The sequence below is a fragment of the Parasteatoda tepidariorum genome, chromosome 4 (genome assembly GCF_043381705.1).
Source record: "Parasteatoda tepidariorum isolate YZ-2023 chromosome 4, CAS_Ptep_4.0, whole genome shotgun sequence".
Lineage (NCBI taxonomy): Eukaryota > Metazoa > Arthropoda > Arachnida > Araneae > Theridiidae > Parasteatoda > Parasteatoda tepidariorum.
The window spans coordinates 36,515,611-36,528,452 of NC_092207.1; the positions used below are offsets into that span (position 1 = coordinate 36,515,611).

General features: G+C 29.9%; 1 protein-coding gene across 1 annotated transcript; it reads right to left on the reverse strand.

Moving 5' to 3' along the window:
* Window positions 1-1,916: 1,916 nt before the first annotated feature.
* LOC107453240 (monocarboxylate transporter 12) lies at window positions 1,917-11,069 on the reverse strand (the record flags this gene model as incomplete). The annotated part of the gene is given in 4 exon segments (XM_043045951.2): window positions 1,917-2,324; window positions 3,926-4,213; window positions 6,935-7,268; window positions 10,771-11,069. Coding segments are annotated over 4 exon segments (846 nt in total). The 3' UTR covers window positions 1,917-2,124.
* Between the last annotated feature and the right edge of the window lie 1,773 nt (window positions 11,070-12,842).

Here is a 12,842-nt window from a genome sequence, read left to right on the forward strand (position 1 = left end):
CTTTAGAAAGTAGCATAGGATTTTTTTGATATTTTTATATTTCGATTTTATATTAGTATTTTAATGAATATTTTTTTAATGAAAAACTTAACTTTTTAAGCTGTCGCCATTTTGGTAATTTTGCGAATATCAAAAAACCGCTATGCTTCTTTTTAGATAATGTCTTTATGCTTCAGAAAATCTAAACAAAATCGTTTTCCTATGTTTCAGGACTTCTAAATCCGTGAGGCCAGTGAGGTGCTACTTTTTGATGACCAGCCTCACACGGAGCTGCCACCAACTTATTTTTTTATTATTTTGTAAAAGAAAAAAAATTCAAATTGAAGCTAAATAACATTAAAAAAAAACAAGGAGTCTCTCATTGTGTGCGAAGACCCTACTGCAAATAATAAAAAGTATTGTATGGGGGGAGGTCAAAATAATTTTAGACGTTTTCTCAGTCATAAAACAACTAAACTTAATTCACATGATGTTTCTGTTGATACATTGTAGAGTATTTTTGTAGCATTGTTAGTATTGTTCCTTCATTCGAATGTCGTAGAGATTTGATTTGCTTCCTATAAAATTCTAAATAATAAGATTGATTAACCTTGCTCCTTAGTTATGCTTCAGCTCTCTGTAAAAAGTCACATTATACGAAATGAAAAATTTTTTGTACGGGCATTTTGTAAACACAATTATGTAAAAAAAAACATATTTAAGCAGATTTTACAACTTTTTTTAACGAATTAGTTAAAAACCTTGGGATTTTTGTTGTGCCTTTTAACGTTTTTAAGAAAATTATGTCTAAATGTTTTACTGTTGCACTGACTTTCTTTTATTCTCATTGTCCACAGCAATTGATTATCTTTTTGTAGTGTGTGTTTCATCGTTAAAGAAAAAGAAAATTTTTAAAAATAAAGTAAAGCTGAGATGCGTTTTCTTTATTTTTACTATACAATGGTAAATTAAATAGGTTACTTAAATCTCGGTGCTTCCTTTAAAAGGAATAAAAGTAACTTCGTGCACAAAAATAAATTTTGTGAAAAATAACTTTTTTTATTTAAAGTATTTTGCTTTGACCAAAAAATAATCTATTGTTAATCTCTACTTTTTATAATTATTTATGGAATAACAATATCAATTTCAAATTTAAAAATATATGCTTTATGAGGTAAAAATATTTAAGCAACAAATAAACAATCACAGTTTAGGCTCTGAAAATCATTATGATTTTGTCATTTTAAAACAAATTTAAATATTTTGCACTAATGAAAAATTATACTTATAAACAACAAAAAACGCTTTGCTATAGTAATGTCATTTCTGGTAGAAAAAAAAGATATGGTATTTAAACCATTATTTTGGTAATTTTTCCATTCGTATGATAACTGTTTAGTGAAAACTTTGTTTTTAAAAATTATTGTTCGTATTATCACACATTAAGTGAAAAATTCTGAACTGAAAAATAAATTTTACCGAATAAATGGTTTTTAAGCCATGCTTTAAGGTATCATGATAAAATTACCAAATTTTGCCTTATTTACCAAATTTTATAACATATTTAAAACTATATTTTGTTTTCCAAAATCATAACCAAAGCTCTTCGGTAAAAATCACTGAGTTTTTCGTTATTAAAATAGAACCAGAAGCAAAGTCAATTTTACCAGTATCTGGAAATTTTGACCATACTTTTTTTCTCAGTGTGGAGAGCGGTTAATGACGCGAACTTCATGTCCTCTGATTGAAATACCCGGTGTTCTTTTGAAAAAAAAATTTCCTTTTTTTTTTTTTTTTTTTTAATTTGTGTAAATTTTTCTAGAATCAACTGAAGAAGAAAACAGATGAATCTGCATAGTGTTAATTCTTCACGGAGAATATACTCTCTTATTATGTCCTGGATTTTCAAATTTTGCGATGCCAAAGACACTTTACAATTATAAAAAGTTTTAATTTAATACAAAAACAGTAAAAACCATTACATAAATATTTCTTGCTTTAACTCGTTGAAAGCGTTGAGAGAGAATAAATAGTTCTGATGTGCAACTGAAACTTTAAATCATTAAAAGTAAAATAAAGCTCTGTTTCAATTTCCCTGAGCTAGAACATGTCAGGTACGTTTTCAAGGGTTTCTTCTACTCCTGATCAGCTTGGTTTGGCTTCTTTTTCATGCCCTTCGATGTTCTTAAAGTAGTTTTTATTGTCAATTTTTTCCTGATAATCGTCTCCATAATAAAGTTTAACGACAACGGGTTCCAGCAACCACATTCCTCCTGATATAATGGATACTCCTCCGGTTAAATAGAACATTCCATCGTAAGATCCAACTTTATCTCGAAAGTAACCTAAAAATTAAATAAATAATGATGATAGTGATAATTGGCAATACTATACGAATTAAAAATAGTTTTAACATTTATATCATTGAAGTATTAAAATTTTTAAATCTATTTAACTTAACTTCAAACAACACATTCACAGAATCAGCAATAAAAAATTATTGTCTTGCCTGCATGTGCAAATTGTAATGAGGAAGCATGTCTAATAAATAAAATAATTAAAATGAAAATACTTCATCGGCCTTGCTTAAAAGGAATTCAAACAATATACCCATTGGAGGTCGTAAATTAGCATTTATTTTGTTGTACAGTTCATATATTTGAAAGAGATGCCGATGTGTAATATTTTTCATTGTAGCTCTTACGACTTACATTTGACCATTCAAATTAAATTGTATATGTTTTTATTCCTAAAATTAAATATTTTGTTTTATTAATTCAACTTACATGTTTTGGTGCATTTCAATGAAGCTATTTATGACTCACTAAATATATAAATAAGACAATGTAAAAAATTAAAAAAAAATTGGAATATATGACAACCAAAGCTGATGTTTTCAGGGGGTACCAGCCTCGGATGTCATAAAAGCAAAACCTTTTCTATCGAGAAAGCAAGACAAAAATCTAAAATTGCTTTCCTCTCTGTACCCCAAAGGTTTTGCCAAAGTCCAGGAAAAGAATAGAATGCATAAAATACAATAAAACACAGAAGATAATATAGTGATTGTATAATATAAACTTTATTATTCTTCTGTGTTTTATTGTATTTTATGCATTCTATTCTTTTCCTGGTCTTTGGCAAAAACTTTGGGGCACAGAGAAAGCAATTTTAGATCTTCGTCTTGCTTTCTCGATAGGAAAGGTTTTGCTTTCATAACATCCCCTGAAAACGTCAGCTTTGGTTGTCATATTTTCCAATTTTTTTTCATTTTTTCACTGTCTCATTTGTTTAATTCCTTTTGGACTCACTTCTGCTAAGCTCGTTTTCGCATAGGATGTATTATTATTATTTTAATTGCTTTAATATTTTGAATTCTTCACTAAATATATACTATGACTAAGCTAATGCATGGGGAAAAAATTCTGGTTAAATTATCGTACGGTATGGTAATAACATTTCTGGTTAAAAAAAATTTCAAAAAAACCAAAAACAGTTCTAGTTTAGAAAATCAAAATATATGGTATTTAAACCATTCATTTCGTAATTCTTCCCTTTGTATGGCAACAGTTTACCGGAAATTCTGGTTTTCAAAATTATAATTCTTATTACTAAACATCAACATTTAGTAAAAAATGCCAACTGATTAAATAGTTTTTATGTCGTATCATGCTAAAATTGACAAATTTTACCACAATTACCAAATTTTATCACGTATTAAAAAAACCATAATTTATTGTAAATTTTACTTAAAAATCATTATCATAGTGCTTCGGTAAAAATTATCGAGATTTTCGGGATTCCTGTAGAGCCAGAAACACAGTAAATTTTACCATATTCTGGTAAATTTGATCAAACTTTTTTCTCAGTGCAGTATTTATTTGGAACTTTTTTCTCCTTAAGCCCCTCTAGTATTATTATGTAGATAGGTTGTTGAAGCTTTTCTTACCAATGAGTGGCGGTATGCAGAATGAGACTAAACCAGAAAGGAAGCCAACACAAGCTATTGCTACTGCTTGTTTATTCATGTCCACATACTTTAGCACCAGTACAGGAAATAGCACGAGCATACTCCCAGATGCCATTCCATAAAGGACTTGAAGTGTCATGAAGGTGTACAGGGAATTGGTAATAGGAAACAGTGCAATGAAGATGCCTTGCAAGACCAGCAACGTTGTCACGAAGGAAGGAATCGTCATGAAGCCTCGATCAGTCACCCAACCAAAACAAAGTCTTCCTGGAAGTAAGATTGTTGTCTTATTAACTAAAAACTAGATCCTAAACCAAAAACAAACTTTATCTAACATAACAAACACTATCGCTGATATTAATTAACTGGATATTTTCATGTCAGTGTAATCCTGTGTAAAATTGAACAAACCCTTGAATTTCGAATTTTTTTTAGAGCCATATCCAAAATCAAAACATTAAATGATCTTCCATGAGAATTTAATTCTTATCTTCTTCTATAATTGGAATTTTAATGATACGTTTGATTTTTAATCTTTTTAAATCTTCAACACTAATCTTCGTGAAGCAACCTTGCTTCCTTGGGAATCTTCCCATATTTTTTTAAAAATTTTAATTTTCCCACTTGAATATTTTGAAAAAATTGTCCTGTACTTCTTTTCTACTGGTTAAACCAATCCTTTTCTCTTTGCAACGTTTTTGTCTCGTTATTTTTCTACTATCATTTTGTGTTGAGACACTGGGAAAGATTATTGTGTGTACCAAAACTATAGGATATCTATATATGTACCTTTATTTGTGCTTTGTTCATGTTATTTTGTTTTATTCATTCGGAGCTCAAAGTATCGGATGTGTGTATCACGTATTTATTTAATTAGTTTTATTTCCTGTTAAATATTTGAAGTGTGTAAGCTCTTTTCCGTGGAAGATCAGTTTACAAAATAAAGAGAAATCTTAAAAATTAAATCCAACTCCATCAATTGCTCCGACTCCCTTAGATGTTTGTCGAAGCATTACATCTGTCTCCTGTTATTTATAAAGTTTTTAAAACTTGTTCATTTCGGCTAAAAATAGACTAAAAAATTGTAGCTTTAGACGCAAAACTAATTCCGGATTTGAAATCTCCACACACAAAGTAGAAAAGATCAAGAATTTGCATAAATGCAGTGTAATACATGTTCCCCTGTCTAATTATTATCTGTCTTAAAAAAAATTTTGAAATGTATTTTTATTTATGTAACAAGAAAATTTTAAAAATAATTATCTGTAGCTGATCATGCATCGCAAGATTTCCCTATTGTCATGTCAATCATCGTGTTTGATATTCTTGAAAATATCATGCAACATATAATACAAAAAACACGTTTTGAAAATTCATTATTAATACTCTTTGATTATTATTAGAATTTTTTTTAATTATTATACTGCATTGTTATAAATTATTTATTAAATTATTATACTGTATTATTAACTTATTATACTACATAATTATTATAATTTCTTTTATAGTCTTGATAATCTTAAATTATGGGAAAAATAGAATTTCGATCCTGCATTCATCTCAAAGGAGCCCAGTGTAACGTGATAAAAAAGAGCATGTGGTCATGAAATTTAAGCCGAACTACTTGTTAAAAATGTATTTAAACGATCTTAAAATTTTTCTTTATATGAGCCAAAAATATTTTTAAACTGAATAATTACATAGACCATTGGTTTGTATAAACACTGTTTAATGGAATCAGCCGATTATTGTGATCAAATTTCCAAGACTAGATTCATATTTACATGAAAACATAAAAAATTCTTCAGTTATCAAATGCAGTTATCTCGCTATCACCGAATTATTGGAATGTAGAATTTATTAGAATGTGGAAGAGTTGTGTACAGGTGTGCGTGAGGATGGTGGTCTTTTCTTTCAGAGAAAATAAGGTGTCCAAAAAGGATCGAGTATACTTTGTACTGTGTAGATTAAAGCAAAAAGAAACAACGCGAATGAAGCTCAAATGAAAGTACATAAATGAAAGTACATAAACGAACTTATTATAATTTCGGTTCTGTGAACAGGATCCGTCCTCAGAGTCTGAACACCAAATGATAAAAGAGAAGTAAAGAGAGAAACACGTGCAAAGTGTTTTGTCCAATAAGGACAGAAGAACAAGTTAGAATATGATAATAATAAAAAAGAAACATGTGAGAATTCGATAGAAATAAAAAGAAACATGTGAAAGAGGATTTGGCGGGAAATCCAGGAGGCAACAGAATAAATTAGAATGAACTTCCAAATATTGGGAAATGGTGGGATTCCCATTAACTAAACTATTAAAATTTTCAGAACATTACCAATGAGTGGTGACACTGATCCATTCAACACTGCTCCTTATTTATCAAATTTGATTTGCGGGAATCGTTTCATATTTTGAAAAATTGAATAAAGAAAATCTGCCTTAATTTGTGTATTTTTAACCTTGTAAAAACTATATTTAAATTAAAATAGTTACACTAACTTTAATTAAAAAAATTAATTAACAATTAAATTTTTTGAAATATGGATTAATGAACTGTATTCTTCATTTATACTAGTAACTCTGTAAAAAAAAAATTAGAAACTGTTTCGTGTCTAACACAAGGTTGATATTTGGAATGTATAATCTGTTTATTTATCGTTTTTTGGAATCAAAATCTTCAAGTACCTTCAAAATCAGGTACCAATGTGATCATTTAAACGCGGTGGGTGCTGTACATTTATCTGGAGATAAAATAAAAAATTAAGACTTATTTTTATATATTCTGAGTTCTTTTTAAAATGCATAAATACTGCATGATTCATAGAGGAAACAGAAAATTGGAGAAAAACTCAGGAACCTAAAAGCTGACATTTTGTTTTAATATTTAAAATTCATTATTTGATTCTCAATTTTAGAGACATAATTTTTAGCACATAATAAATTAACTAGTGTGACCATATTTTGTACCTTGTAGATATACTAACCAACTAAGTCACCAATTGCAAGGGCATTGATGAGGTACTTCCCATAAGATTCCGAAATCCCTTTGTCTTTGCTGTAGTCCACGGTCACGGTTATGATTGGTATGAAAATGATAACATATGTTGCCATGCAGATGCTTATGAGGACGTACACCGGATTGGTATATATTTCTTTCATAGCTTTGATACTTTGAAAAAATGATCCATCGTTTTCATCAGTTTTTAATTTACTAATTTTATTATCTTTGAATGGCATCACACTTCCACTTAGCTGTTCAGAAATCGTAGAAATTTTACTATCTGATTTGAGATTGTCTCCTTCATTTTCATGACACATCTGCAAAAAAAATATTAATAATAATTATGATTATAATTTTATGCAATTAAAGAAGTGTCTGGCTGTGTGTGACTTTTAAATATTTTGAAGATATTTATAAATTAGCGAAGATAGATATTTCTTTCTTTCTTTGCAGTTCTAGAGTTCTTTAATAAGGGATCGCACTGATTTATCATCAGTGTGAAACAGAAGATTATTTTCGATTTTATCCAATAACACGTTGCTTGTTTTTTATTTAAATACAATAGTAAAATAAACTGGCAAGGCAATGAATTCATACTTCTCCCATCACTTTTACATATTTTCTGTTCTTTCTAATCACTCACCTTTCACTTTAACTTGCAAAAATAATGTTTCTTTATTTAATAGAATAACAATAAAACGAAATAAATTAATTATTCAGTTTTAGTAGTTTCGGGCGCTGTTTACGTCATCTGTAACATTACGCGTCATTCCTTCCATGAATGTTAAAAGATAAACAACTGAAAAAAGAATTAGATTCTAGGCTATGATTGGATGTTAAGAATTTTCTGCATATTTCCCTTTTCGTTTTAAAAACTAATTTTGAAAAATTTGAAGAAAAAAATAGAAATAAAAAAAATAAAAAAATAAAAATTGAAAAATAATTATTTTTTAAAGTTTTAATTCATCACTAGATGTCGCCACAGTAGGGTATCACGTGATAACCACAAATATATCTCTGTTTTAAATTCTTATTCTAAAGAACTCATTAATTTATGGCAAATAATGCTTTTTAATGAAACCAAAAAGTGGTCTTTCATGAATTAGTATCTTCTTTATTTTCTAACTCATTTTTTTGCAGGCCAGGTGGTCGAGCAGTTAGCGTGCCTGACTGCAAAGTCAATAGCTGCGGGTTCAGATCCCGCTCTGGGCATGGATGTTTCTCTCTTTGTGTTGTCTTTTTTTGTGATGTGTGAATGTGGCCCACCCTATGAACGGGTATCTATGCCGGTGTGGCGTGGGTAATGTTGCTCTTCTCCGTGACTTAGGCTCACATGTGCCCACTGGGTAACGTTAAATGAGCAACACTTCCGGTATCTTCCCAGAAGAAGGACTTTAAAGTTCAGTACCTGCCATTAGAAAAAAAATCATTATTTTTTGCAGTTATTGCCTTTAAATAATTTTTTCCCTCGGCAAAAAAAATCATGAATAATAAAGAATGTTGTCCCATCATAAAAATTAATTATTCCTTAAATAAGAGTATTAATAATTCGACCAATTCTTTAAATAAAATAAATAATGCCTCAAAAATAGATGGAAAGTATAATTTTTTTTGTGTTAATTAAATATTTATAACTGTGAAAAATAAATACTTTGATGCATCTTTTTCAAAAATAAAGCTGAACGGACAAAATAATCTGCAATATTTAAATATGAAGAGAAAAATGATACTTGAAGTTTTATTATAGATACTATAAAAATATTAGTGATAATGATATGAAATTTAACAATAGATAGTACATGTTCGGTATATATGTTTAATAACAATATGCTTTTCAGAATTATCAGACTACTTTTAAAATTAATTTCTCAGAAATAAATATTTCATAAATATAATTTTTTTAAATGACATTAAATATGTACAATATTCTGTATCAATTAATTCACGCATAAGTCTGCACTGTTAGAAATTTCTCGAAAAAAATGGTTAAATAACAATTTATTTAATTGTCATATTTAAACAAACATCACCATATTTAAACAAAACAGACAAATAACCATAAATAAAATGATATTCAAACTCTGAAAACTACCGTTAATTAACTGCTTTTACCTAATACGGTTAAACAACCAATTTCGTATACTACTACCTTTTTTTATAAATAGGTTAATAATTTATTTCTATTTTTTAACTCTACCAAAGAAATATTTTCATGAAATTTGTTATCTATTAACAGAAATTAAAAGTTCAATATATTCAGCTCTCACACATTTTATCTTAATGAGAGATAAAAAAATATTAATAATAATTTAGATCCAGCCTTAAGACAAACTTAGAAACGTGCAGTGTGTGTTTAGAATTTTTTTACTTAAGCTCATTTTCAGAGCAAGGCACTTAAGCAACTAATTGAGTAAAAAAAAAACAATTAAAATCAGAAAGTGTGGTATTGTTTTTAGGAGTGTTTTTCTTGTTCGACTTTTCATTTAACAAGAGGATTGCGTGGGTGAATAGTCCACTTTCAAGAGTGTTCGTTGATATTTACTTTTCTTTCTTCAAATATATTTTTCCAGCTTCAATTTACAGCAGTTTTTTTTAAAATTATGGAGTAAATTGCAATGGGCAATGCATTACATATCTATTTTAATTAAGTCAAATTACAGGAACCGGGCAGAACAATGCAAGAATCTGAAGCAATCTCTCTAGTCAAGGCTATATATATANTATATATATATACAGTAACACACAAAGTATTCTTTTTTTAGAAAAAATTAGAAGAAGAAAATCGAGGGTGCCTGCTAGAACACAGTTTTCTTTTCCTTTAATTGATCAGCAACAAGATCCGGAGTGCGTTGTTACAACTAGTTTCAATCACCATTCGAGGGCGCTGACATTTGTCATAAAAATTATGAATATGTATAACTTGAGTTTCAGGCAAATGGAAGTTTTATAGGGAAGCCTAAATATTACTTCCCACACTATTTTATTTTTCTTATAATTATTGAATTTGATTGTTATTTAAATTCGGCCTTCTCATTCATTTCACCATTCTACATGGAACCACAGTGCAACATGCAACAACAACTTTAAAAGAAAAAAAAAGAATCGTGGAAGGTGACAAACTCTATGTGTAGTGCCGCGATGTCTCAGAGGATAGAGAGTTCAAGCTTTCGAGAAATATCCTCTGTGGTAGACGGATCATGGGTTAGAGTCCCTTTGTAACAGGCTAACCATGGGAGGTTCTCGCTGTCTTCCTCTCCATGTAACGCAAATGCGAGTTAGTTCAATAAAATTTCTCCCAATATTTGATCTAAGAGTTCCCTTGTCTTCTGTATTGGGTTTAAAATTACAAGGCTAAGGAGCTGAACATTAGTAGTCGTAAACCCGGAAATTGGGTCTACTGTTTAACGATGGTTATGAAACAAAAACTGTATGTGTAAAAGTCGTAGTAACCTCAGGACTATGCACCACACACTTGTTTAATCAATAAGTTTCAAGAACCGGGCATTACATACTAGAAAAAAAAACATTATTGAAGGAAACATTAAAGTTCATAACAATTTCCAAACAAGGCTCTGCATATTTTTTTGATTGATCCTAAAAAAGACAGATCTATAATTTAACGCAGCAAAAAAAGAAAACTTAATTCACCGTAAACCATAGATAAGCAAACTGGGAAAAAAAGGTTCATTGATTCGCAGGTGTTGCGTGCAGGTATAGAACTCGCCACGCGCGGTACCCCAGTAGATTAAATTGTAGTACACTTTTCAAATCCATTATCACACGCTTAAAAGAATAAACATAAAAAACGGATTAACCTACCTTATCCAACTGTTTAACTTTCATCACAGGTGTTTTGGTAACTCTGTACAAAATGCAAACAGCTCTCAATTCCTCTTCAGTTTCCCAAATTTCATTCCCTCTTAGTGACCGAGAAATATTTTTGGGATCGCAAGGATGGTTTCTATTTACGTATACAAGTTCTTCCACTGGATTGCTGCTGAAAGACGTATGGCGAATCACCTGTTTTGTACTGTTAACATCAAGTGCTGGTGCATTGAATTTCTGTTGCTGTTTTTCACTATCCTGCTTTCTAGACTGCTTATCACTTTGTAGGGCTACTATAATGAAAAATCATTAAATATATCAAAATTAAGCCCACATTTATAAAATTTTAGCTACACTCTTGAAGAATTATTGCGGTGCAACGAAAGGCCATAATAGTTTAGAAACAGTACTCGATTGTCCCGAAAAAATCGCATAGTTCAAAAAGTTCTCAAAGAAAATAGTTCCAAGAAATGCACACAATGATACCAAACTCAACCTCTGATCTTAACCATGGGGGTAAGAGTAACTTCAAAATCATAAATCAGAACCTATGCTTTTTATCGCAGATTTGGATTCTCCTCAAAAAAAATTACTTTAATTTTGACTAACAAGATTTAGCATTTTGACTCACAGATGGTATGAAAACGAGTAATAATCGGTAATAATCGGTATGATGGTAGTAATCCATCCAGTATATGATGGTAATATGATGGTCATACTAATCCAGTATATGATGGTAATATGATGGTAATACTAATCCAGTATATGATGGTAATAATCGGTATGAAAACGACGTAAAAATTGCTTAAAATGGACATTTCTTGAGAAATACATTTCAGCGTGAACAAATATAAATCTAAATGAGGTGATCCGGGTTTGAATCCCAGCGTTGGCTGGTCGATCCGAATTCCGCACCCGACTTGGACCGATCATATCGCTGGCCTAAAATTACACTCAGTAGTAGGCGGATCATGGTGTTAGAGTCCCCTTGCCGTCAGGCTAACCATAGGAGGTTTTCGTGGTTTTCCACTCAATGTAATGCAAATGCAAACACGGGTTAGATACATAAAACAGTCCTCTAAGATGGCAAATTTCTCTAAATACTTGATCCAGGAGTTCCCTTGTCTTCAGGATTCGGTTCAAAATTTCACGGCTAGGAAATTGAACATTGAAACATTTGTAAGTTCAAAACTGGGTTGGGTGTTCAGCAACGGTTATAATTATATCCTTCTAAGTGAAAATACGTTCATTAGATCACAAATTATTAATGGTGTAAAATTTTCATTTTGCGCGCTGTACAACCTTAATAATATAAAAGATAAATTCACAAATCAAAACTGCGATTAAATAATAAATAAAACAATAGCAATGATCAATAAAAACAAACAACATTTTTGAAATAGCAATAATTAGGTAAGCAAAACAAGAATAGTTTTGGCTATTGTATCAAATGGGGTTCTAAAGTCAACGTCAGGTGTTTGTTTCAAAAGTAAACTAGTACAACTTTACAAATTTTTGAAGGAAGAAAAAATGCATTTAGGAGCCTTACATTTTTTTGAGATATTAATTATTAAATAACAAATAAGTATTACATTAGAAAATCAAATGCTTTTGTTGTACGAAGAACACAGTTAATGAACGATGTCAATACAACATAAGAATTTAGATTTTATGGTGCAAAATAATAAAATAACCAATATTTCTCGAAACTAAATATTTAAGATAGAATTTAAAAATAATATAAATTTCAGTGATAGCAACTCATTTAAATATTTTATGCACGATATTCGCCCCACCTTTAATTTAAAAGATGACCAAAATAGTAACAGCCCGGAAAATGCAAAATCCGCCTAAAACCTATTCAGATTCAAACACATGACCAACTTTAATTTTGGCCAACCTACATATTTCTAGAGTATCATCGTAAAAATATAGAAACTCAAATAAGAAATCTCAAATTTATTTATTGGGCAGGAAAACTAAAAATCTTTCATGCTCTGATTAATCATTATTGAAACCAAAACGGAAAATGAAAGGATTAAAAACCAGTTTATTTGTCTACAAAA